Raw genomic sequence first — 26,312 nt, forward strand, 5'->3', positions numbered from 1 at the left:
GCCGTCATTAATGCAGATTGAATCAAGTCTAAGCAATTTACTTAAAGACATTTTAATGATCTGAATAGACTGGCTGACGAGGCGTGGGTGGATTTACTGTGGTTGGTCTGTGAATATCTAAACCCGCTGTTCATTTAGTACGGTTTTCCAGTATTTTTAATTTCTATGAGAGTAATAATACGAGGAGATAATTCATTAATTTATGGTAAGATTATATCTGAACAGTGGTAACCTAGCGGTAGAGAAGACTTGCGATTGTAGGTCGCGGGTTCGATACCCAATGTACAAGCTTACATAATTCTATTTTTATGTATTAATTATGAAAGATTGCTACTAGTCACTAAAAGATTTCCATAGGATGACAAACCAGCCAGCAAAACGTTGCAAATAATGATGACGATACAATAATTAAACTGTTTCATTTCTTGTCTTATTATATATGAGATTAATCTAAAATGTGTGCCTATAATTTTTTAAATTTATGAGAATCCACGAAACTATTAAATATACACATGCAAATTAATTTATTTATAGAGTTAGTACATATATCACCTTCATCGTAAAATTCGTTAAAACATTTTTAACTAAAACTTTATCACAGTCTGTAATACACTACACGTCAAGGTGTTTATGAAACGGTACGTTTTATTGGCTTGCATAATTAGTCAGGTGTATAAGCGGTGTGATATAACTCGTGTAAATATAAAACATGAAGGGCTGTTTCTCGACTCGGTAATACACGGATATTTTTGTCACGTATATATCCGCTATATAAAGTTATAAATATATGTTAATGAATAATTAAATGTTCAAGAAATGAAAATAATTGTTGTTATATATTAGCTTTTTGCGTTTTGCAATAATTCATTTAGTATACATACATCACAATACAATAAAAAATATTCTGATGTCTCTTAACAGATACTGAATAACAAAATAGCATTACTATTTTATTAATTAAATATTTGAAATAATTACAATACAAGTTAAGAGAAAATATATTTTTTTTAATTCATGTAATATGAAAAGGTTGTATAAAATTTTCTTGTAGTTTCTATGTATTCTGAATTTTTCAACTTTTGAATACCAAATTAAAAAAAAGATTATTGTTTATTATTATTGGATTATTTCAATAATAATATTTGTGTAGTTAACAGTAAGGACATTAGTATGATGGGGCATTAGGGGGATTCCCCGCGTAGAGTTAATTTCTGATCTTGTTGTATGCATTTGACTCTAATTTCCGTAATTTCATGGTCAAAATTGCATGAATTTGAATCATATTAAACAATATTGACATAAATCGCAAGAATACGATATAGTAAAATTCGTTTTACTACTAGATAAATATGGGAAAGAAACACAACCGCGTTGCAAGGTAAATACTAGAGGAAAAATTATAAAAAAGTCATGGTTGAATCGAACAAAAACATAAACAAAAAATGATAAAGCGAGGATTTCTAAGCGTACTGTTGCGTCACAGAGGACGTTGCATCGCGAATAGATAGTAATTCGTTGCGATGACGATTCTCGGCCACGACTTTTTTTAGTTTACCGCGAACGAAACCGCGTGCTGCCGTACGCCGCGCTGGACTGAGCGCTCCGCGTTCGAACGATTCGAATTTTAAAAACAAAACGAATTTCGAAGTGCGAATAAGTGTTGAGTGCCAGTGCTTTATTTTTCTAAGAAGGTTTTATAACAGTTATTTTGATTATTATATCATTTTCGAGTGTAATCTAGACGAACGTTTGCATCGAACTGCAAAGCAAATTTAAATTAAATTTTATCTTCAAAAAGGGCGAGGTTTATCGATGTTTACTGCTATGTAAACATAATTCTTGCAAACATAGATAAAGAGAATAAATAATTTTTAAATTAAATGATTTATGTTGTGTTTTAATAAAGATTCGTTACATTTAATTGGGACGCCTTTAAATTCATTCGAGCGTTTACCGTTATTTGGCAACAGCGAGAGAAATCGAAATAAACATTAAACCCTAAATACAAACCAGTTTCTCCTGAAAAAGGACAAGTTACCTTTATCAACAACTCGATATATTAGCGAGTTAATAATAATCGATATTAATAAATCGATTTGACTTAATAAAAACTTTAACTACATTTAAATTTCATATTAATAGCTTTACATTTACATATTTATAAACAGTTGACTATTATATAATAAAATGTGAAACAATAAGTATTTTTATGGTCTTAAATTCAAAAAATAATATTGTTTTTATTACAATAACTATAAAATAACACGGTAATGTTTAATCACTACATTACTTTCTGTCTTGTAGTGTGATTTTCGTAAAAGTAACATTTAGTACTAGTGTACTGTTTAAAACAAGTCGTAAGACAACTACGTACGAACGTTAATTAATAATATACACAATAGTATGATCGAAACAATAAAAATTCTGCGTCTCTAGTTATTTGATCCTCATAATTAACAATAAAATTGAATGTTATACCCAATATCTCTATAAATATAAATCGCTCCAACAACGTAGTTGTTTCTTGAGGAAATTCAATGTTAATTATTATTCAGGCTCGAAAATGTATTGTCTTAGTTTTGCCATTGAATATCCTTACAATTGTCTTTATTAAATACTAAGTGTACTCGTTCACTAGCTGCTGTGTTATGAGCCTAATTAAAATTCTAAATAAAAAGCCAGTTTTATTCCTCACGCATAAACTGAAAAATAAAACAAAGATTTTTTTTTAAATCTTTCCTGGGGATTTACCTAATAATTTACCGTATTTCCACGGCGATTCGATGCTATGGTTATTGAATCTGTCGCGTACAGACAGGCACATAATCATTTTAATTTTATTAATTATTAATCATGAGAATAATGATTAAGGTCAGTTTTTTTCAACTATTTTTATGCTATGCCTCACTTTAACTTTTCTAAAATTTTTACGTCCCCCTATGTAACATAAATAAATTTTATATTAAATCGAAAGAGTTGACTCGCGTCGAATCTATTTTCGAATTGGCCCCATTTAATAATCAAATTGCCCCCCTGTGGGGCGTGGGCCACTTTGAGAAACACTGATTTAGATTAATGACATCAGTAAATGTATCTTTTTAATCAATGTAATTTTTTTCTATTGTATATGTTATTAAAAATAGTATTATTTTAATTGCAAACATTTTTTTATTAAATCTTTTTTAGGTTCTTACATTGACTTACTTACTACTTACTTACTTCTTTATTTTCACTCCGACTAAACTTCCGATAATTTAGTCATTACACGATTACTTGATGTAACATTAAATGTATTTTTTATATTATGAAGAATTTAACTTTGAGATACTTCCTTTTATCTAAAATTTATTAAAATTTACTTAAACATAAACATACATTCACGTGACTAAGTCGTAATATAGTTAGAACCAATCAAGTAAAGTTATTATAACAATAACCTTCATATACTGCTTTCTGATGCGGATAACCTATTGTAAGGTCAATAACAAGTGAAATCAACATCTAATTTCGTTCAACTTACAACGGAACCTTGTTAGTTATCTTCTTATCTATTACATGTGTGATATATATTTTAATATACGATAAGTTTGAAGTAATCAGATATGGAATTACTGTAGGTATTATAGATATCCTAAATTACTCATGTTAAATAATGTGTCTTTTCATTGCCATTTTAGCATTTTTTTTAAATGGACTTCTCTATTGGGGGCCTCTAGCTGTCACCTGTCATATCTATAGAAGGGGGCATTCTAATTATAATATAAAACCACCTTAATTAAAATACTTATTTACTTTCACGATTAAACAATCTTTGCATATTTATATTACTTTCTGTTTTGTTTATATTAGCTTTATTTATTTTTCATTAGTGTTTTTTTTTTCCTATTCACTGGATATCTTACCCGACCTGTACTATTTTTTGGCATTCAGCATTAGGTCGTACTCAGTTGGACATAGATTTTAAGTAAATAAATTGGTTTTTCTACTAGATTTAAAAAAAGTATCAAAAGTTGCCTGCCCTCTACTTCCTAATCTGCAAAACTGAGTCCAGATTCTTAAATGTAGTATGTCCTTCTTACGGGTGGAAGTATGTCCCTGAGCTTACCAGTTAATCCTTTAGTTTCAGTGAATTTCCTATGTAAGTCTATCTCGTTTTGTTCCCCCCACGTGTTCGAATTCTTAGCCGTCTCCCATCTTAGCGTGAACACGTTTCTGTGCCTGGGAAAGTATTTATTGCAATTTAATTTAATGTTATATTTCAACTCCGAACTTCACAATATTAACAAAGGAATAAACAATTCGAAATATAAATTAAATGTGATATAATTAACTGAATTGTCCTTGGTACTATTTCTGTCTGTTCGATCATTTATTTTCCTTATTTTATCAAGCCGTCGTTGGAATTTGTTTTTGAAAATGGATTACATTCTCGAAATATATTTATTATTTTGTTTCATATAGTCCACAGACGAGAAATTATTTTTAACACCGAACAGTATATCTAATAGTCTTTTAGTCGAAATATTAAATTAGTTTAGATTTGTTTTTAGGCTAGATTTATTTATTTATTGCATTAATGTAAACGTAAAAGGTAATGATTGTGTTTAAATAATTTCAAAAAAGTGATCAGCCGATACAAAATCACCAATTTGTCTGCAGACTTAATTACTGCAAGTCTGAAGCAGAAATGTCTTGGTACTATTTAACATAATACATTTAAATAATACATTGCAATGATTCAACAATCTTTATTTCTTATGTCTGTTGTTCGCTAAGTAAAAAATACGTCGTCAATTTTACACTTGACATGAAATAAAGTAAATGGATTTGTTAAAAAAAAGTGCTACACTTAGTGTGACCTGCTAGTGATCGTCATCATCACAAATAAATCACGCTCCGTGTGACCTCGCAGTGTGTTTACACTGACACGGCCGCCGGGTCCCCGTCTGACATCATTCTTAATTTAATCTATCAACTATTTTTTTATTCGCAATAACCGCTTACGTTTAACGACCCTTTATTTATTTTTTTAACTTCAATTTAAAGCTATGAATACACAACCTAAACATAGAGTAATATTTGCTGTGGCATCATAAACATTTCAGCAGTATAGCGTCCACAGTTGGACATAGGCTTTCATAAATTTTCTATCCAAAGAAGCCTTTATTCACCGTCTATCGACGACCTTAACAATGTCGCCTGTTCAACTTTGACGTGAACATTCTACTCTGCGTTTGCCGGTGAATTATTTCCACTATAGAACCTTAAGGCTTCAGCGGCTTTCAGTTGCGCGCTGTATATCCTGTCCACTACTAGGTAGCTTGGGATATCAGTGAATTTGGAATTTAGCCCAAACATATAAGTTAATATGTTCAATTCTGCGCTATATGTAATATACCCACTATCTCTTCAAGTAATCCGATAGGCTATGTCGATCAATTTCGTTTGTCTATGGATCTTCTTACTCCTGATTCGATCTTTTAGAGTAACCCTGATATATACGAAAGACTCATTAATCAAATTAACATATATCCTATACGTGGAAAGTATTTCATGTCTACGATATGCTATTATATGTCGCATAGGCTCATGAAAATGTTATCCATTCACCTTGATTAATTCATCGACCCACCTCTGTGTGCGATAATGCATTGCTGTCTGGCGCTCGGACTCAATCACGCGAGTGTCCAATGCAGTAGCAATGACCCTCATACATGTATTAATTTTCCTTAAATGACTTATTTATTTATCCCTAACTTACATATCTGTTCGCTGTACATGTGTTGTTATATTTATTTTAAATCGTATGAAAGATATAAAAATATAAGGATATTATACTCTTTGCGTTGGATCACTATTAAAGATTGTGACCCTTTTTGGGAAGATTACTCCATCTATGCTGGTCTTTATGTGTATTTCAATGACTCCTGAGCGTGGATCGGAACTGATCGAACTAGCGCATGGGACTTCAACGTTGTGAACGCCTTCCATCTTCCTTTCTAGTGATTAAGTTCTAAGTTGTCACCGCTTATTCTGGATGTGACAACAAAATCAAAATTCCGCTTTGTGCATATAGTGTAAAGGAGAGTGGATATTCAGAGTTCTATCAGTATCGATGCTTTTTCGTTTCCATTACATATTAAACCGTAATACGTAATCTGGTCTCTTTTATAAATATTTTCAAAAATGTGATTGAAAATTTTCGACATTTTTGTGTGGACGTTTCATCTTAACCTTTGTAAATAAAATATAAATAAATAAATATCTTTGATCTTTTCTATAAGTGTATTGTTATTTAAGCTTCCGATTCGAACGCGTTCAGCCGAACAATTTGGCAGCAATTATACCTTTTCACATGCGGTTGCCAGAGCTTCCTATTTTTATTTGTGACATTTGCCGTTAGCGCCCTCTCTTCTTTATTCAATTCTATCTCTTAACTGTATAGTTATAAGGGTTATTTTTATATTATTGTGTATCGATTAGTGTTGGTTAGAATGACGACACAGATGGAGAAATTGGAGCACATAATTGTTTTAATCCTATGTATACAGTTTATAGCGATGTATGGAAACGTGTTCTTTTAATATATAATATAAGTAATTATTTGTTTACACTATGTAAAAGTGTGAACAAATAATTACTATAATTAACCAAATATTTTATTTGTAGGCCTTTCGTCCCAATTTATAGTCTGTCCTTTCCGATAGGTGTTATCTAGAGAAGAACAATTTTGCACTGCCGTTTGCATTTTAAGTAATGATAATTTTTTCGGAATTAAGTTGCAATTCCGTATAACTATTATTTCAGATGAAGTTAGTGATGTTAGCTCTAGGGATTTTTGTTTTGTCGGAACAGATGAACCTTTCCGTTCCTTGAACTATAATTCTCTATTGGCCCTCCGGACTGCCTTAAATACCACTTGCCATTGGTCGCCATCTTGATGAATTTTTGAAAGTGTTGCTATATATTTTCGGAAGTGTTTTTATATATACTCGTATATACTACACAAAATTTTTAAGTAGTAAATTTTGAAATGATAGACGTAGCTATGAATTTACTGACCCAAACAAGATATTCCCTTACCTCTAAGAAAACACTCGCTTATAATATTTATGTGTTATGGATTGAAACTACTAAAGACCTTATTGATGGTCGTTCAGAATTTTAAAAGTATGCCTTCAACTGGTCACTGAACTTGATTTAATTGATTACGGTGAGGAGTTGAGCAGGTGGAAAATGATGATTCAATTTATGAAAAATCATTTGGGCAAAGTTCACAGTCGCTTAATAACGGATATGCTCGGGATTTCTCTGAGATTGAATCAGGGTTGAAGAGATATGTAAACAAGTCAAAGTGGTAATGGTCAGGAAACTTAATCTAATTGGTTGCGGTGAAGATCTGGACAGGTGGATTGATGGTCGATGATGATTCAATTGATGAAAAACGTTGTGTGTCATTTTGGAACTAACTGGCAAGCTCATAGTCGCTCAACGAACCATGGACAGGGCAATGCGCGGGTTTTCTCTACGAGATTGAATCCGGAATGAGATCCGTAGACGTAGAGTATTAGCAAGTTGAAATGGCAGTGATCAGGCCACGTAGTGGACAGAACATATGGCCACTGGGACCTAGCATGCGCAGTGTAGCACTTCCACTAACAAGGTCAACAGACTACCTTGTTAAGGTTGCCGGAAGTCCCTGAATGCTTGTCGCTTCAAACCGATCCAATTGGAAATCTAGAAAGACCTATGTTCCGTAGTAAACCTCCTGCGGTTCAAATGAGATGATGATTCTTAACTGGAACAGTCTATAACGTCCCCGTCTTTCTTGGAAATATGTACTATCTTTATAATAGTGAAGAATAAAGTTGTGGTTGTGCGCACTTTTTTGCATAACACTCATACCAATCGCACTATGAACAGGTGATGACAATGTTCCAATTCCTCTCGTTATTTTTAAAATGAGTTGATTGTTTAAAATATACTAAACTAAAATAAGTACCTACAGCCGTTATTCATTATGTGATGCGGGTTGAAATATATAAAAAAATGTATAATTAGCGTCTGTCGCTTCGGCAAGGTCACTGCCGAGGTCGCAAGCGTATGGTGCGTGCTAATGGGTTACAATTGGGTTGCCCCAGTCTTGAATGTAAAATATTATCTTTAAACGCTTTTGCAAAATTACACCGAAAAATGTTTCCTGGTCGTTTATGTTTTACTGATAGACTCGACGTCGCATTCAGAAAATAAATAACTGAAAACAATGACGTCACTTGTTTATCCAATGTTTTAATTGTCATCATTTCAGTCGTAAGATATCCGCTGCTGATATAGGCCTTTACCATAGGCGTCTAATCTCCTCCTTATGTTTTAATTTTATTATAGTATATGTAGTAATTATATATATATATATATATATATATATATATATATATATATATATATATATATAATTACTACTGAAGATAAGTTTCTATTTGGATCTACCGTAAAATTTAGTTCGTCTAGTTTCTAGCCAATTAACCCAATTTCTCACGTCTTTTTTTAACTGCCTAATGGATACCATTCAGTTATTCAGTTTTAAGTTACTTTAGTAAGTATTCGATCGTTCATTTAGGTTGGTCGAATTACAATAAATAAACAAATTTAATCAACGTTTCGATTAACAATAACTACTTTATAAAATCTGTATCAACGTGAGGAAAAAATAGATTTTTCTATGTATTTCCATGAAAATCATCTCACGCAACATTCCTTACACGCGTGGTTAATGAACGGAGAAAGTTTTCTCTCTAGTGAAAACTCTTACAGTGCTATTTTACAATTACTAATCAGATAAAAAGCATTTTATATTACATTTACGCAATTGTTATGTTTCTGATTATGTTGTAATTTATTACATATAGAGGAGCAAATCCTATATATTAAATTACGTCTAAATAGCATATCTTAAATAAACTAAAAAAATATATTATCAAAGTGATTTTACATATACATAATTTTTATGGCGTATGCAATAGATAGGCTAATTCCAACCTCTATGCAGTTGGCAGCGAATAAACAACAGCTTACTTTGTATATAATGCATGTTTACAATACCTTGTATGTTTTTTTTAATTTCATTATTAACTCTTATACGTGGCTTAGTTTCAGCACTCGTAGATGCGTCACTATTTGATAACTGAATATAAGCGTTCAGATGTGGTTTGAACCACATTATGTGTAGGATTATTCACGGCTGCATACATTAGTTGCGGCCATAACGTTGGCAACACTCATTTTTTGGTTTTTTAGGTTGTTTATCTATGTATCAAAGTTTGCTTGTGCTTCCATACCTACATATAATGGCGCTAACAAAAATTAGTTTTTGTTTTACATGTACTGCTGATTAAGCCAACAACAGTGACTTTTAATGTTCTGTCACGTAACCTGCACATATTTATGTGGCGATTATAACAATTTAACTGATTCTATTTCCTTATTAAAGTCTTAGAAAAAATGCTTTTATACATATTTTTGATTAAAACTAGATTAATTCCATTAATAAAAAATACAGGTTGACAACCGCGAGATTGTGTGTGTTTTAAGAAAACATTTTTTCGAAAGCTCTAGCTTGTCAGCGAAAATAATTGAACAAAAATTACATTTAGAGAATAACATAGGTAACGTAAAATGAAGTCAAAGGAAACAAGGATACTGTAACGTGAGATTCTATTGTTTTCATACTCTGATAATGTTTTACATGCAGAAGTAACTGGATGTCACTTTACGCGACAATAGGGAAACGCTTTACACTGTGACTAAAAGTGCTCAGTGTCAAGTTAACACTTATATTAATAATTATTAACACAAACGCGTAGAAATCAAGTTTACCGGGTAAATAATGTTACCTTCGACTTTTTATAGATCAATGTATTGTTCTATTCAGAAACGTAATTATTTAAAAATATTTTTTACCTTCAAAATACGACTAATATTAATTTTAAACATATTACGAAAGTCGTATTTACTAAGTGAAGTTTAAGCACAAACGTTCTATTACGTTGTAAAATAAGTTAAAAAATAGCTGTTATGTTGCAATTATTTTTTAATAATAATGCGATGTGGTATGAATGAATGAAAATTTGTTTTCACTTACATGTTAAAGTAATGCCCTTGGTGCAAATTGTAAAAAAAAATTGTAAAGTTACACTGGCGATTTTTTAACGAAAACTTTTATATACTCGTATATACAAGTATGAAAGAAAAAAATGCGTTATTGTATTTAACCTATAATGACCGGAAAATGTACGTATTATGAACTATTCTGTCATAATTTTTAGACTAATACAAAATTTCAGACATTATATTAGTAGGATGTTGGAGTATTCGGTTTTGTGATGCCTTTAAATATTTTTCTGAGAAATCTTTCTTTTTACAATAAGAATTGTTGACGTTAAAATTCTAAACTATGCGGTAATAGTTCGCTAATCGATCCCAAATCGATTTCTAATCCTCAGTTATAATATTTTCATATAATGATTTTCATTTCACACAATAGTTATGTCTGAGATAACATTTTTTTTTTAAATTTATGAATTTATTTATAAACAGTTCTCAAGGTGTTTCGGTTCAGGACCATTAAATCCTGTGTTGAAATACGGCGTCACGTAATGTTTTCTCCGGGCTTAATTCTTCCAAAAATAAACCTTGCCGGAACTTTAGTCTTTGTGCTGCGCTTTCTTTGCGTTACCTCACTAATTCCTTAAAATAGGTTCATAGCATCGGAAGTCTATTTTTTATTGTTTGATGTAACGTAACAAATTCTAGTTTAATTTTCTAAAACTTAACTTGAAAGGATCAAAAACACATTTCCACTGTTGTGTAGCAAAAAGTAACGGGTGATGAACTACTTCGCGAGTTAATAAGTAATAATTGTTCATGTCTGCCTCATTTTGGAAATCAAGGAGATGTTTTCCTTCACTGTTAAGTACACCAGAAAATAAGAGCCTATAAGCTAGCCACAATTTCGTGTATTCTTTAATATCATAATATCAGCCTAGAACAGAACGTTCATTGCTGGTCAATGGCTTCCCACATAGATTTCCATTAGAACCGGTTGGAAGTGGCAAAAATCGAGCATCTTGTAATAACCATAACAAGGTTATCTGTCTTTGAGCACCACCACTGCAGAACCTTAATATCGGCTCCTGCGATCATCTAATTCTGAGCGCTATAATGGCTGCTCACTTAATTCAACTTACTAATTATCTGGGACACATCGTTTACTTTTGAATCCTCTTATTCTTAAAACGACCTCCTAAAAAATCCTGAGCATAGCCCTCTCCATAGCTAGTAGAGCGACTGTAAGTTTTCCAATTTGGCCAGACGTAAGGGACCACGTTTCACCAATCACAATTAAATTTAAAACAATGTTTTCCTCAATGTATGGGTCGAAATTAAATTGTATTTTTAAAAATATTATAAACTCCAAATGTAACGCGTATCTATTACTATTATATCTATGTCTATAGTTTTAAATTATACGATGAATTAATGTTTTTAATATTATTGATTTAGAATAAACAACAAAAGATTTTATGCGAGGGGTCGCAAAAGGGATAACGGAAATAACTATGAAAGAGGGTTAAATATATAGGGGAGGGTATGGTTTGGAGAGTAGTTAACTAAATCTGCACAAATTTCATCCAAGCAGAATAGTTACATTTAAATAATTCTTTTCTTGCAGTAAATCTTGTATTTTTTGTACAGCTAATGAACATCCAAAAGAATACATCATAACACTTAGTTCCGCCACTGACTCATACTGAAGACTTAGAGCTTACATCACCGAAATTTTCTGGCACAAAAAGGGGCCGTACAAAACATTTTAAGTGTCAAGATCGGGCGCCACAGCGACGCAATCGTATGCGCGCGCAACCCCACCCGGCTCTATCGAATAGGACAGTCATTTTCCTAACCTCAAAAACAATCCACCTCTCGAACAGCTGTTTTAATACGATCGTCACAAAATCAATTAAAATATAACGACAAAACAGACACAGCACGTCTAGACGCGGTGGAAGCCGTTACGAAATAATTTAAATTTAGAATCGCCGGTGTTTTTTTTTTTCTTCGATTTACGGTTTTCTCGCGTCCATTCAGTTTTCAGCCGGAACGAACGGCGATAAGATTGTTCGTTTGGTTATTTGCGACTATATTTTGTAATTTATTTGTAAATATTACGGATATTTATTTTGCATTTCGTAGGTTACGTTTTAAACAAGATGATTTATGTGTGCGTTATGTGTGAGTAAATTTTATCAATATGTATGAAGATACTGTTAAGTGGACGATATAAATATTTTTAGTGTTGTGATATAAACATTAGTGTGTACAATGGAGGAGTATGATTATGACTTCGCTTACGAGTGTCGGGTGGGTACCTATTTTGTTATAATTATTTCTTTACTCCTTATTTTTAAAAAATTCTTACCTGTGTATGTTTTTAATTTTATACCGTAATACAAAAAAACTTTTTGCTTAAAAAGAAACATTTATCTTATTAATTGAATTGTAACGAAACTTGACATTAAAATAAATAAATTTATTTTTTTATTTGTTTATTTCACCGAACAATAAGTTTTTTGTTATACGCAACATTAAATACGGCATGCCGAAGTTTCGAATCGACTTAATTCAAACTAGGTCAATTGTATTGAATACAGTAAATTATATTATTAAGTATGTTGTTTTCGTGGGTTCAATAAATAATACAACGGCCTGTGTCAAGGTTCCTGAGGTTCCTTTAGCACAAACCTAAAACCCGATGAAACTGTTAATTCCGGCAAACAACGTGTTTTCTCTTCTCTTTCCGTTTGTCTCACTCTCATCTCTTTCTCTTTAGTTATCACCATTGGTAATTACGATTAAATATCTGAAAAAATTACACTTGATTTCATTTCGTTGCTTCATGGGACAATTTTCACAAGCTATATTAGTAAAAAAATCAAAAAGTAGTAAAGAGATATACGCTTCATAAAGTTTTTTATGTGTAAAACGTCCTCTACAAGACATGAGCCTTGTTCGTAGATATTCAATAGGATTGTGTGTAAGTGGCCAGTGTGTTACATCGGCCCTTACAATCGTCTGTCGACCTTATGGATGAACGACGTACACTGCCTGCTTCCGATCCGAGGTCTTCACTTCAGAACCTATATTTTTACTGAAAACTGTAATATTGTTGTAAATTTCTCCACGGCCATTGTCAATCGCATAATAGAATCCTTTTTTTTTTTTAAATACTTTTTCTGCGCAAGTATCCTATTAATCCATTTTATCTATATAAGTGCAAGTAATCAAACTTCACAGATATTCGCTTGCTATAAAGCTACAGTCTTTTTTCCTTATATTTTTCCAGTACATATCCTTTTTGGTCCATAATAAAACTTTTACCTAAATTCAATCAATTTAAAATTCTTAGTTATATCTTTTTTCATATTCTCTTCTTTCTGTTGAAGTCCATGCTGGTAATTTTGTTGACCATTGTAATAGTTTGTCTGATATTCTAAGCATCAAATTAGAAACTAACTTGGAATATTGCTGAAGCAGTTTGAATCGTCGAACGAATTGATAAGCTATAATAATGTTATTAACACTATTTATAAGCATGCACATAGCATGCTTATAAATAGTGTTACCATAACTAATCGTTTGCGAGACGTCCCGATTTTAAAGTGCTATAAAATTAATATATATCTTTATCAGTATGGAAATAAATTGCAAATATTCATAGAGTTAAAAAAATTAAGTTAATATAACAGTTATTTAAAACATTCAAAGTAAATTGATATTTTTTTGCAAAAATAATAGAGGGAATTGGCAGAAATACTGCCAGTACGGAAAAAATAAAGTTTTTTCCAGGAGACAGTTATTGAAACAAGTGTTCGCAGAATGCAAACGATTTGTGTTTTAAGAATAAACTGCGATTGTTAGGGCTGTTGTACTTAAATTTATCTTTTAATGTTTATATGTAAGGATTCTGTTCCGGTGCTAACAATAACGATATACAAGAAAGCTTTAATTATTACAGGATATTTATTATTATAGGATATAGAAGACAGTTGAGATTTTCACTGCCTGGCAAATTATTATACACATATAATATACATAAATATACAAAAATTCTTAACCTGTCTTAATTTAAAAGATTTTAATTATTAATTGAGATACACGAAACAAACAGTCATACCATTTGTATAGACAAAAAGAAAAATATATACAAAAAATTTTCTAATTACGCTAAAGGAATTTTCGACTTGCTAATTTAAGAATTTAAAACAGTATCTAATTTCGCCAGCAGAACAGTTGTAGCATTTATATTCAATAATAACCTTTGATTATTAAGCTAAAGACAGGGAAATATATTCTTTTTACACTGAGACACTTGGCATGATAGGGTCTAAGATATAAGAAAAAAGCATCGTTTAGTACGTCCGTTAGTATTACGCCTGTCTTACATGCTATATAAAAATTTAACTGAAAATGTACGTCGTATATTTTCACAATTATTTTTTCAAAAATATAACGAATGTTGTTAATTTTCAGCGGCTCGTGGAAGCGATGGCACCACGTTCGGCACGCTCTTTCCGACAAGAGTTTAATATGCAAGACGTAGCGACGACTGAGCACACTTACACCACCTATACTACAGAAAAGTAAGTAATAGTAATAATAAAATATTGATATAATAATTTTAAGTGAACCTCAATTGTTTAATATCAAAATTACTAAATTTAAATTTAATTATAACAGATATGTGAGGACATCACATTCTTCCGAATTAGACGGTAACGGGCCAATCAAATCAATGACCAATGGCAAACTAAGCTCGCCTTCGTACGCTACCAAAACTATAATTTCTGAAGAAGAGAGACCCGATGTTAGAAAATTAAAACGGGTGCACAAAATGTACGAAGGACCAAATATAATAGAATCTAAAGGTATAATACACCCGGAAACAAGAGAAATTCTAACAGTCGGACAAGCAATCAGTATGAGAATTCTCGACGTCCGTACCGGAAGACTTGTATATTCACCCGAGACGAGACAAACAATGACAATAGAGCAAGCGGCAAAAGAAGGACTCATCGATCCAAAATTAGCTGCAAGATTAACTGGACCTTGTGGAATGACAGAAGATGGAAACGAAGTTACTCTTCTAGAAGCTATCCAAAGAGAGCTTTACGATGCAGAACAAGGATTGTTAGATCCAGCAGAAAAAAGAATAAAGGTAACTGTTGAAGGAGAGAAATCTAGCACACAGGGAATGAGTATTTCGGACGCATTAAATCGTGGTCAGGTTGATTTACAAAGAGGTCTCTATAGACTACCAAACGGTAGCTACATCACAATCGCGGAAGCTTATCAACGAGGCTTTCTAATCTATAACGAGATTATCAAAATAAAATCGAGCGCTTTGTCTTTGTCCGATGCTATTAGTCAAGACTTAGTCGACAACAACGGCTGGATATTGGACAGGAATTCGGGCGACAGATGTCAGCTAGATGTAGCGATAAAAAATGAGTTGATTAATGCCGAATTTAGAGAGGTTGTTGATCCTAAAAATGACACAAAAATAACGCTTGCTGAAGCCTTAGAGAGAAATATTATAAACACAAAACTTTCGAAGTATGTACATAATGTAACAAAAGAAAAGTTAAGTTACAAAGATGCTGCAAGTAAAAGATATATTTGTAAACCTATGACTCTTAAAGATGTCTGTGACAATAATTTAATGACGAATGACGGTAAGATTTTATCGCCTGTAAGTAGGAATCCTCTTAATATCTTAGAAGCTATTTCTGCCGGTGTTCTTGATAGCGATAACGTAAAATGTGTCACTGACACTACTACAGGTCAACTTTTAACTTTGTCTGAAGCTCTAGGAAGTCGTATTATTTTACCAGACAATAGATTCCGCGACAATTTAACCGGTGAACTTTGCACAATTCCCGAAGCGGTCGATCGAGGCTTAATCACATCCGTGTCTCAAAGATCAATCTTTGATATTGATGGATTTAGAGATCCAAAAACTGGTGAGTTCGTTTCCTTTAATAATGCTCTGAGTAAAGGTAATTTAAAATATGTTAACGGCGAAACGTTTTTGAAATCGGAAAGTGGTGATTATGTATTCCTCGAAGACTGCACTAAAGTGTCAATCATACGGCCTGAAGTATTAGAGATGTTTAATCGCAAAATAGGAATTTTCGAAAATGGAAAGGAACTCTCAGTTTTAGACGCGGTTTTCAAAAATATTTTGGATCCTAAAACTGGTCATCTACTTGACACTACAACTAAAAAGCCAATACCGTTCAACAAAGCTGTAGAAATTAATATGATTACTCCAGAAGGAGCTGCTTTGTTGAATTCTCTTTTAAATATAACATTAACTTTGCAAACAGTAACTAAGACTGTCAAACGGTACGTAACTGTGACTAATACAAATTTATCGCGAAAATCTGATACTGCTATAACTTTCGCTGAAGCTATACAGCGGGGTCTCATAGATGAAACTACTCAAACATTTACTGATCCTACAACAGGAACTATATTCCCGATTCAACAAGCACTTGATGAAGGTCTATTAAGTGTAGAAAAGAACGAGCCTCGTGTTGCACGTCTTTCTGATCGAGTTACTAAAAAAGACTTAGTTCCTGGTCAAGTAGTTGAGCTCAAAATAACAAAGAAATCATTTATTAAAGATCTCCCTCCAAGTCCTGAAAGTAAGCTGCAAAGCGATGCTAGGCCCGAAACGATAAAAAGCCCGGAATATGTTAGAGAAACACTTCAACCTCATCAAGATATAACACATGAAATTAAAACGGTAACATCTAGATCTCCATCTTCGGATCCGGCTGTAACTTCCTTAACTATCAAAAAAAATACAATCGAACTGCCCAATGAAGGTTGGTCCCTTAAGGAAGCAATCGAACAAAATCTTTTTGATCCTTCTTCAGGTATCTTTATTATTCCCGGTACTGATAGAGTTTTAGATTTAGAGGAAGCTTTAAAACTTAATATTATCAATGCAAAATCTGCAAATGTCATAGATTTTAAAACTAAAAAAGAGCTTCCTTTGGATAAAGCTCTTAATTCCAACTTAATAAATTCCAATGGACGGTATAAATACTTAACAGAAACTTTAACAATGAAAGAAGCAATTGAGCGCAAAATTATTATATTTGTAAAATTAAATACGTCTACGTCTGTTCATAAAGTCATTACAATTACATCGATGGCCGGCATGCCAGATAAAATGGAAATATCAGCGGTAGAACATCCAAGCATAGATACTGATGACCAATCAGCATTAGAACCAGTGCAAGTAATTCCTGGGGTCATATTTGACCCAGCAACTGCTCTTATTATTTCAACTACTTCTGGGATTTCTGAAAATATTGTGGAAGCAGTAAATCGGGGTGTGGTTCCTATAAACTCTGTTAAAGTGCTTGAGCCTCAAACAAATAATACAATATCTTTACAGCAAGCTTTGGAGAAAGGAATTATAGACAAACGAACCGGAGAATTTAAAGATATTTCAGGAAAAAGAATTGCTTTAGCAGACGCTACCAAAGTTGGGCTCATAGCTGTAGTAGGAGCTCCATTAGTTGCTGCTTCTAAAGTTATACAAGTCGTAAAGAGCACAATGGTGGTCGATCCTAAAACAGGTGAGAATCTACCTATGGAAGTGGCATACGAACGAGGACTTGTCGATCCGGTTACATTTAAAAAATATGAAGATTCCATTAAAGATAAGTCACCTGATCTAGCTGTCGGTGGAACCGACGATAATAATTCTCTAAAAGAAACATATGAACGAGGTGTGATAGATCAAAACGTTCAAGAAAAGACTCAGACGACATCACTAACAACAACTACAACAGTATCACAAATTATCACAACTACTACAAAGGATTCTAAAATAGGAGAAAAACTATCTATTAGTGAAGCATACAATAAAGGATTGGTTGACCCTTCAACATTTATGATATATCAAGAATCAACCAAAGAGTTATTACCGGTAGAAGAAAGGGAATTTGTTGATTCTAACGTTACGACAACCTCGTCTGGAATTCAAAAGCCTATATCTGTTGGAGCTGCTGTTTCTAAAGGATTTATTACGGTTGAATCAATACAAAATAGTTTGCTAGCAGACACGAGTGTCAAAAGTTTTCCATCAGATACACATCAAAAGTCGTACCAATCGGAGGTAGTTAAAATTGGTAAAAATACTTCCAACGATAGTCCTAAATATAATGTAAATATTAGTAACAAAAATCAAACCGAAACTATTAGATCTAAACCAATCGTGTTATCCAAGCTAAGAAAAAGAGTTATTTCTACCCAAGAAGCTGTAGAAAGAGGTTTACTAGACAAAGAAACTGCGAAGATATTGGACTCGGTTAAAGTATATAAGGACACTAATGGTATGCCCATTACGCTTAAAAAAGCAATAGAAATAAATCTTATCGATGAAAATAGCGGAAATGTAGTGGATCCTGTTAGGGGCGATTTGCTATCATTGAAAGAAGCCATTAATAGAGGTATAATTGATGAAGAATGCCAAGATGAAATTTTAATACCTGTAGTTAAAAGTCTGACGATTCCAGAAATTATGCAACAAGGCTTATGGGATCCCTCTGCTGGAAAGATAATACACCCAGAAACCGGCAGCCGTTTAACGTTACGAGAAGCTATTATTTGTGACATTGTTGATCCATTATCAGCAATTACGATTGAACCTGGTAAATTTATTACTGTTGCAGAAGCGATTGAACGCAATATCATAGATGATAATAAAAATGTTGTTAAGACTGATAATGGTACTTTAGACTTAGTGACAGCTGTTAATGCTCAAATTTTCCCTGAATTTGAAAAGAAACCATCAACAAATATTCCATTAGCAGGTATGACGCTTGCAGTAGCTATTAAAGAAGGTATAATAAACTCAAATAAAAGCGAAATGATACACCCGCTCACAGGAGAAACAATTCCATTGATGAGAGCCATTGAGAAAGATTTGTTAATGGGGCTTCCATATCCACAAACATCTGAAACTATTACACTGGAAGAGGCGATTAAAAAAGGTATTCTAGATATGCAGAATTGTACTTTTACAAACCCGAACACAGAGGAAATAATAAGTATAGATAAAGCGATGGAACAAGGTTTATTGGCTGTTAAACGCGAGCCAGAAATACTCGATTCAAGCGGCGTAGTAACTACTATCACAGAAACTTTTACATCTCAACATACAGTGACCACAAAAATGGTCGAGTTACTTGCGGATTATGTATTGCTTAATGCTAATGAAGTACAAAATATTAAGACCGGAGAAATTATTTCTATGGACACTGCGAGGTTAAAAGGTATCGTTAGAGATGAACAAACAAATAAGGAGCAATTCCTTACTAATGACACTAATATTAGTTTTAATGATGCTGTTAGGTTTGGTTATATTGATTTGGAAAAAGGTACATTTACTCACCCTAAATCTGGGGAGACAATTACAGTAACGGAAGCAGTAAACAGTGGCTTTTTAACTACTGAAGTAGAATCCGAAAGTGCTAGTGAGAAACAAATAAATGATTTAGAAATGCTTGATCTTAACGAGGCCTTTGATCTTTTATTTGATGAAAAATCACAAAAATTCAGAGACCCCAAATCACCAAATAAAGTGATTACCTTCAAAGAAGCTCTCGAAAGGAAAGTTATAAATCCGGATTCTTTAATATATCAACTGGGTGAGGATAAATCGTTAACTTTGCTAGAAGCAGTGAATACTGGTGTTTTAGATAAAAAGAGTGGAAAAGTAAAAGAATCTGGTACAGGAAAATCTTTGGATGTTAAGAAAGCTGCAAAAATGGGATTACTTGCAGTCGTAGCTGCGCCTGTACTGGCTGGAATGGCTGTAGTACACGGAGCAAAAGCTGTCACGAGTAAAATCATATCCCCCAGCCAAAACGATGTAGGTTCAATAACAGCTAAGAAACCAATTTCAGGTAAAGATAAAATAGACAATGCTACATTGTCCAAAGCAATTGTCGAAAAACCAGCAAAAGTTATTGATAATGAAAAAATAAAGAGTAATAAAAAAGAGACGCAAAATGACGTGGTTACAGGAAGTCAAATCAATATTCCCATAAAACAAATATCGGCGGAAAAGGTCCAGTTAGAAACTATACCGGACAGAGTAGACAAATCACAAGTTGCGAAGACAACAGATGGACTTGAAAGTCTAGGACCTGAAAAAGAAGTTCAGGAAGATTTCAATAAATCTGTTTTATTGGGAAAGGATCCGAACATTCATGCAACAAGGCCTGATCAATGGGTACAATCAATGCCACAAAGTGAAATAAATATTAGTGATGATGATACCAAGCTAAATAAGCAAAAACAAAAAGGAATATCCAATAAACAGGAAGAATCGAAACTACCGAGTGATGAAAGTGCAAATAATTTGAAAGAAAAAACTACAGTTATTCATGAGAGTCATCATGTAATAATTCCTAATCAATCTTCGAGTAGCACACAATTATCGGATGAAGTGTTAAACCGCGAGGGAGTTACTATAACTAAAAAAACTGTATCTACTATTGAACCAGAGACATACTTAAGCGAACATAGTAACATCATCATAACAAAGGCCACTAAAGTAACAAAAGTTGAAATGTCTCAAAATCAATCAACTTCATATAAGGTTTCCACAGACGCAACTTTACCTTCTGATTCCGATGCTTATTCAAATGATGGTAGCGCACAAAACACTAAATACGATAGTAAAAATGAGAAAAATTTATTAGAAAAAACCTCTACTAAAGATATAGAAAAGAAAAAAGAAACATCTGAACCCCAAAATACGGAAAAAATTATAGATTTAACCGATATTAACAAATCAAATCAGCCTCTCGAAGTGGAAACAGGTATAATATTTGAACCTCAAACAAAAACGATTATTTCTACTTCTTCTGGAGAATCAGTTGATATTGGTTCTGCGCTGAATAAAGGTATTATTTCACCAGAGTCAGTAAAGTTATTAGATCCAATTTCATGTAAGGAAATGACACTAAAGGAAGCAATCAATCGAGGGATTGTGGATGAAAAATCTGGTCAACTTAAAGATCATTCTGGAAACACAATAAGCATTGCTGAAGCTGCTCAGATGGGATTAGTAGCCGTAGTTGGAGCACCTATTTTAGCAGCAGCCAAATTAGTTGATATAGTCCGAAAAGCTGTCGTAGTCGATAGTACTGAGAATGTAATTTCCTCTCAAAATACACCGACAAGTAGTGTCACTAGTTCTCCTAAAATAATAGAACTTGAAAATGACCTGTTGAAACCTTCATTACCCAGTCCTTCAGATTTTCTAACAGAGCAAAAAAATTTGAAGTCGGGAATAACACAAACTCATAAACAACTAGATGCTAAAACTGTATCTACTATGTTAATCGACGCTGAAAAGCAACCACTCAGGGATGTAGGTGAAATAACGGAGCATAACGTAACGAAGGTTAAGAGTGAATCCGTCAAAGTACTTTATGAAAATATTCCCTTAATTGATGCAATTGCAGATGGCAAGATTGAACCAAAAGTATGTAGGATTATTATAAACGGTGTCGAATCACCGCTTACTGTCCAAGACTCTTTAGAACAGGAACAAATTAGCAGGTTTACTCCCGTAGATGTTATTTCTAAAAATTGTGTTATAGTAAAAGAATTTAAACCGAAGTATAGCATTGCAATTTCACAAAAATTAACTCCTGAAGAGCTTTCACAAATGGGAGCTTACGATATAGAAAAGCAAATCTTTTTAAATCCTGAAACTGGAACAAAAATTTCTTTTGAAGAACTTGTTTATAGCTTACACATTTTTGATCCGGCTACTATTTTAGTTAAAGATTTAGGTTCAAAGTCTGATAATTACATATCCTTTGATGAGGCAATTGCGAGACCTATTATTGATAAAACGTCAGGGCATATGGTCAACCCCAAAACGGGAAAACGCGTATCATTTTGGGAGTGTGTTCAAATAGGTTGGATAGTAGAACGACCAGAAGATGTTTCTGTACCGGAACAGACAACTATAGAATCCGCTTTTGAAAAGGGTTTGTATAATCCTAAAACTGGGGAGATAAAAGATATAAATACAGGTAAATTACTGCCTATTGGTGAAGCTATTGAAAAGGGCATTATTGATCATGAATCTCTTCTTTTGAAACTACCTCGTTTACACGAAAATATTACTTTATCAGATGCTATTGATCGCGGCGTTATTGAAATACATGAAGGTGTTATTACAATTATCGAAACACGTGAAACTGTTGAAATTTCTGTTGCTATACAGCGGGGGCTCATAACTATTACAAGACGACCAATATCTATTGAAGCAGTAATTATAAATGAAATGTACGAACCGTCAACAGGGAAAATAAAAGATAGCGTTACTGAACAATTTGTGTCTGTCGAGGATGCGGTTGATAGAAATATTGTTCATCCAACCATATCTGAAATAAAAGATACAAATTTAGAAAAATTCATTCCACTTTCAGAAGCTCTTGATTCTAAACTAGTAGATCCATTAACTGGAAAATATAAGGATAAAAAGACTGGTAAGGACATTCCATTAGATGATGCATTGAAAAAAGGTCTAATTGCGACCAAAAATATTACTTTTTCGCTATTCGATGTAATTGACTTAGGTTATTACTCTCCGGACACTGGAAAGGTGCTCGACCCAAAATCGGGTCAAGTTGTTACTGTTAAAGAAGCAATAGAGATGAAATTGATTGATCCATCTGATGTAAAAATTAAAGACGACAAGTCGGAAACTGTGGTACCATTTAAACAAGCTGTTTCATCTGGACTAATAGATTTGCAGGCAGGTATTATGACAAGCCCTATTACTAATCTCAAAGATGCTTGTGAAAGAGGTTATCTCTTAAGCGATAAAAAACCAATGTCATTGCAACAGGGATTAGTCCAAGGCTTTTATAATCCTGATACAGGCCTTTTCAATATAAACAACGATATTATGACCCTCGACGATGCCATTAAATTCGGTAATATTAACCCGGAAGCATTAACAGTTAAGGATTCCAGTTCAGGAGAAATTATTTCACTTTCAGATGCTATTAAAGAAGGAATTATTGACTCACAAGAGGGCAAAGTTACAGATCCTATTCAAGGTGATAAAATATCACTTACCGATGCTTCAGAACGGGGTTTAATAGTACCCGCCAAACGGAAAATCAGTTTGCCCGAGGCCGTTTTTAAAGGATTTTACGATCCTAAAACTGGTAAATTTTCACATCCTCAACTTAAAGACAAAGTTCCTACTGACAAAGCTATTAAAAAACGTATGTTAGACCCACAATCAACTCTTGTGCATATCGGAGGAAAAGTAATACCATTTGAATTCGCTGTTGATAAAGGTATCGTAGATGGTAGAACAGGTACCATTATGTTAGGCGATGAAAGAGTAGATTTTCGTGAGGCATTCGAAAGAGGCATCCTAGTCGAAGTACGTAAGCCTTTGTCTTTAATTGAAGCACTCGAGAAAGGCGTATATAATGAAATTACAGGACTTTTTATGGATCCACAAACCGGTAAAAAATATACATTAGCCGAGGCCATTAAAATGAATCTAATAGACCCGAATTCCGTACATATTCAAGACAACAGGTTAGGTAAATGGGATAAAATCACACTAACTGAATCTATGGAAACTGGAGTAATAGACGACAAAACTGGCAAGATTAGAAATATTAATAACGATAACGAAGAGATTAGTCTTCGTAAAGCGTTTGAAATAGGTTTATTGGTAGATAGTAAAGCCCCAATTAGTCTTCAGAGGGCTTTGCATCAGGGCTTGTACGATGATAACACTGGTAAATTCATCGATCCAGCAACAACTCGCAAAATAACACTCCATGAAGCAATAAGGCGATCGGTTATAAGCTCCAAATATCTTTGCTTTTTCGATAAAAAATCTGAAAAACCATTGACATTAGCAGACTGCTGTCGCAGTGAAATAATTGATAGGAGAAGCGGGAAATTCATTGAACCAGGGTCTGACGTACAGATTCCTCTATCAGAGGCTATGGCATTAGGTCTTATAGTTGACATTGAAAGTGCAGGATTTAGTTTATACGACACATTAGCTATGAATATGTATGATATAACAGAATTACTCTTCATACATCCAGTTACAGAACGGAAAATTTCTCTAAAATCAGCTATTACGGAAGAACTTGTTAATCCGGAAACGTCTTTAATTAAAAATATTCCACTTAGCAAATACGTAAAGTTAACAGATGCCATTCAAGCAGGAATTGTAGATGAAAATAATAGTGTTTATATTTTGCCGAATGGTAATCAAATCAATTTATTAGATGCTAAACACCGCGGTCTTATCGTAAATTCAAAGAAGTACTTGAGTCTTGAAGAGGTAATTAAAAATAATTTATTTAGAGCAGATAATGGTAAAATAGTAGATCCTAATACTAACGAATTCGTTGATTTAAACAAAGCAATAGAAACTAATTTTATCAATCCCGAGCTAACAGTTGTAAAAGATAGTTCTACAAATAAATTCAAACCACTGGTTACTGCGATACAACACGGTGATGTGGACGTCTCTAAAGGTAGAGTTCTTGACACGAAAGCTAAGAAAACTTACAGCTTAGATATTGCCTTTGACAAAGGTCTACTTGTTACTGTAGTGCAACCTTTAACTTCCCAGACAGTTACTAAACGTTATGTAACAGATTCTTCAAATATAAATGAACCGGTATTAAGAGAATTTACGTTAGACGAAGCAATTAAATACGAATTTATTGATCCGGAAACAGCGTTAATCAAAGATCCCCATAAAAATAAATACATTCCATTAAAATTAGGCATCACTGAAGGTATTATAGACAAAAATGTAAAAGGAGCGTTCGATACCCAAAGTGGTAGGTCGCGGACTTTATGCTTCGCTTTTGAAAATGGTTTAAATGTTTACGTACGTGAACCTCTTACGTTTGAGCAAGCGTTAGAAAATGGACACCTTAACCTTAATACTGCGCGATTTACTGATCCACATTCCAACGAAGTTTTTACTGTAAAGGATGCCGTAATTTTAGGCTATATCGATTCAGACACAGCGCTCATTAAAGATAATCTTAAAAAACGACTAGTAAAATTACCAGAAGCGTTCCGAAAAGGCCTTATGGATGCCGAAAAGGGCAATATTTTGGATACAGAAACATCAAAACTTAATACTTTCGCGGCCGCAATAGAAAATGGTCTCCTTATGACACCCAAAAAGAGCTTCAGTTTGATTGAAACGCTTAATTTCGGAATTTACAATCCCACTACTGGGGCATTAAATGATCCATTCATAACAACTAGTGTAATGGATAGAAAACGACTTACATTAGGCGAGGCAATCCAACAAGGAATTGTAGATCCGTCTAGCACAGTTGTAAAAGAACCAGAGACAGGAAAGATCTGGCCCCTAACTCAGGCAATTGAACAAAATCTGATTAACCCCATTGAGGGCCGACTCGTTACTGATCCACAAAAAGGCTTAAGCCTCGATTTGGTCAAGGCATTGAAAAAGGGATTGTTGCTGCCAGCAGAAACAAGGGTAAGCCATTTATAATTTTAAATATTGTGCTTTGTCAAGCAATGGTGTTGCTTTAATTTCCTTTTTCTCCACTCTTAGATCTAGACTATTGTCTATCTTAAGCGTTTGGCTTAGACATTGGCATGCCACGACACTCACAAAACCAAGTGTCGGAAACTGGGCTATAAGCAGTTAATGTGGTTAAAACTGCATTTCTTATGCAACGCATTTCAAACATTTATTACTATTTTAGATCTTGTAGTACATCATTTATTTTACTTTCTGTATTTTTAAAAAATGTAGTTACAGAGCACTTTCAAACACTGTACTTACTGTTAAAATTTTGAATAAGGTTGGAATTGCAGATGTTTGATTCCACAAATTAATTCTGTGATTTCATCCTATTGGTAGCTTTTAGAGCAAAATACTAAGCCGTCTGTGTATTCGTTCATAAGTAGGGAAATAAAATGTCTTGTGTTGTTTTTAGTTGCTTAAGATTAGGTTAAAATTTTTCATGCAATTATCAATTTTCAGTTAAACTCTCATTATTTTTATTTGTTCTAATAGAAATAAATTTTTACGCGACTATGTAATATGGTTGTCTTTCTTTTCGTTTTACTGTAAATTTGTAAAACGGAAGGAAACGCAGACATATTTCTAT

At 33.3% G+C, this 26,312-nt stretch overlaps 1 protein-coding gene across 1 annotated transcript in view; it reads left to right on the top strand.

Annotated features, from left to right (window-relative positions):
* The window catches only part of shot (dystonin-like protein short stop), a 178,429-nt gene that overhangs the window by 83,092 nt on the left and 69,025 nt on the right, over nucleotides 1-26,312 (top strand). Inside the window, exons 26-27 of the mRNA XM_068768857.1 lie at nucleotides 14,587-14,696; nucleotides 14,794-25,672. Of these exons, the coding sequence (XP_068624958.1) occupies nucleotides 14,587-14,696; nucleotides 14,794-25,672 (10,989 nt within the window). The remainder of the gene's footprint in view (nucleotides 1-14,586; nucleotides 14,697-14,793; nucleotides 25,673-26,312) is intronic.

Source organism: Battus philenor, unplaced genomic scaffold, assembly GCF_028537555.1.
Source record: "Battus philenor isolate CCGP_79_NKW_IND1 unplaced genomic scaffold, ilBatPhil1.0.hap1 SCAF_27, whole genome shotgun sequence".
NCBI classification, from domain to species: Eukaryota; Metazoa; Arthropoda; class Insecta; order Lepidoptera; family Papilionidae; genus Battus; species Battus philenor.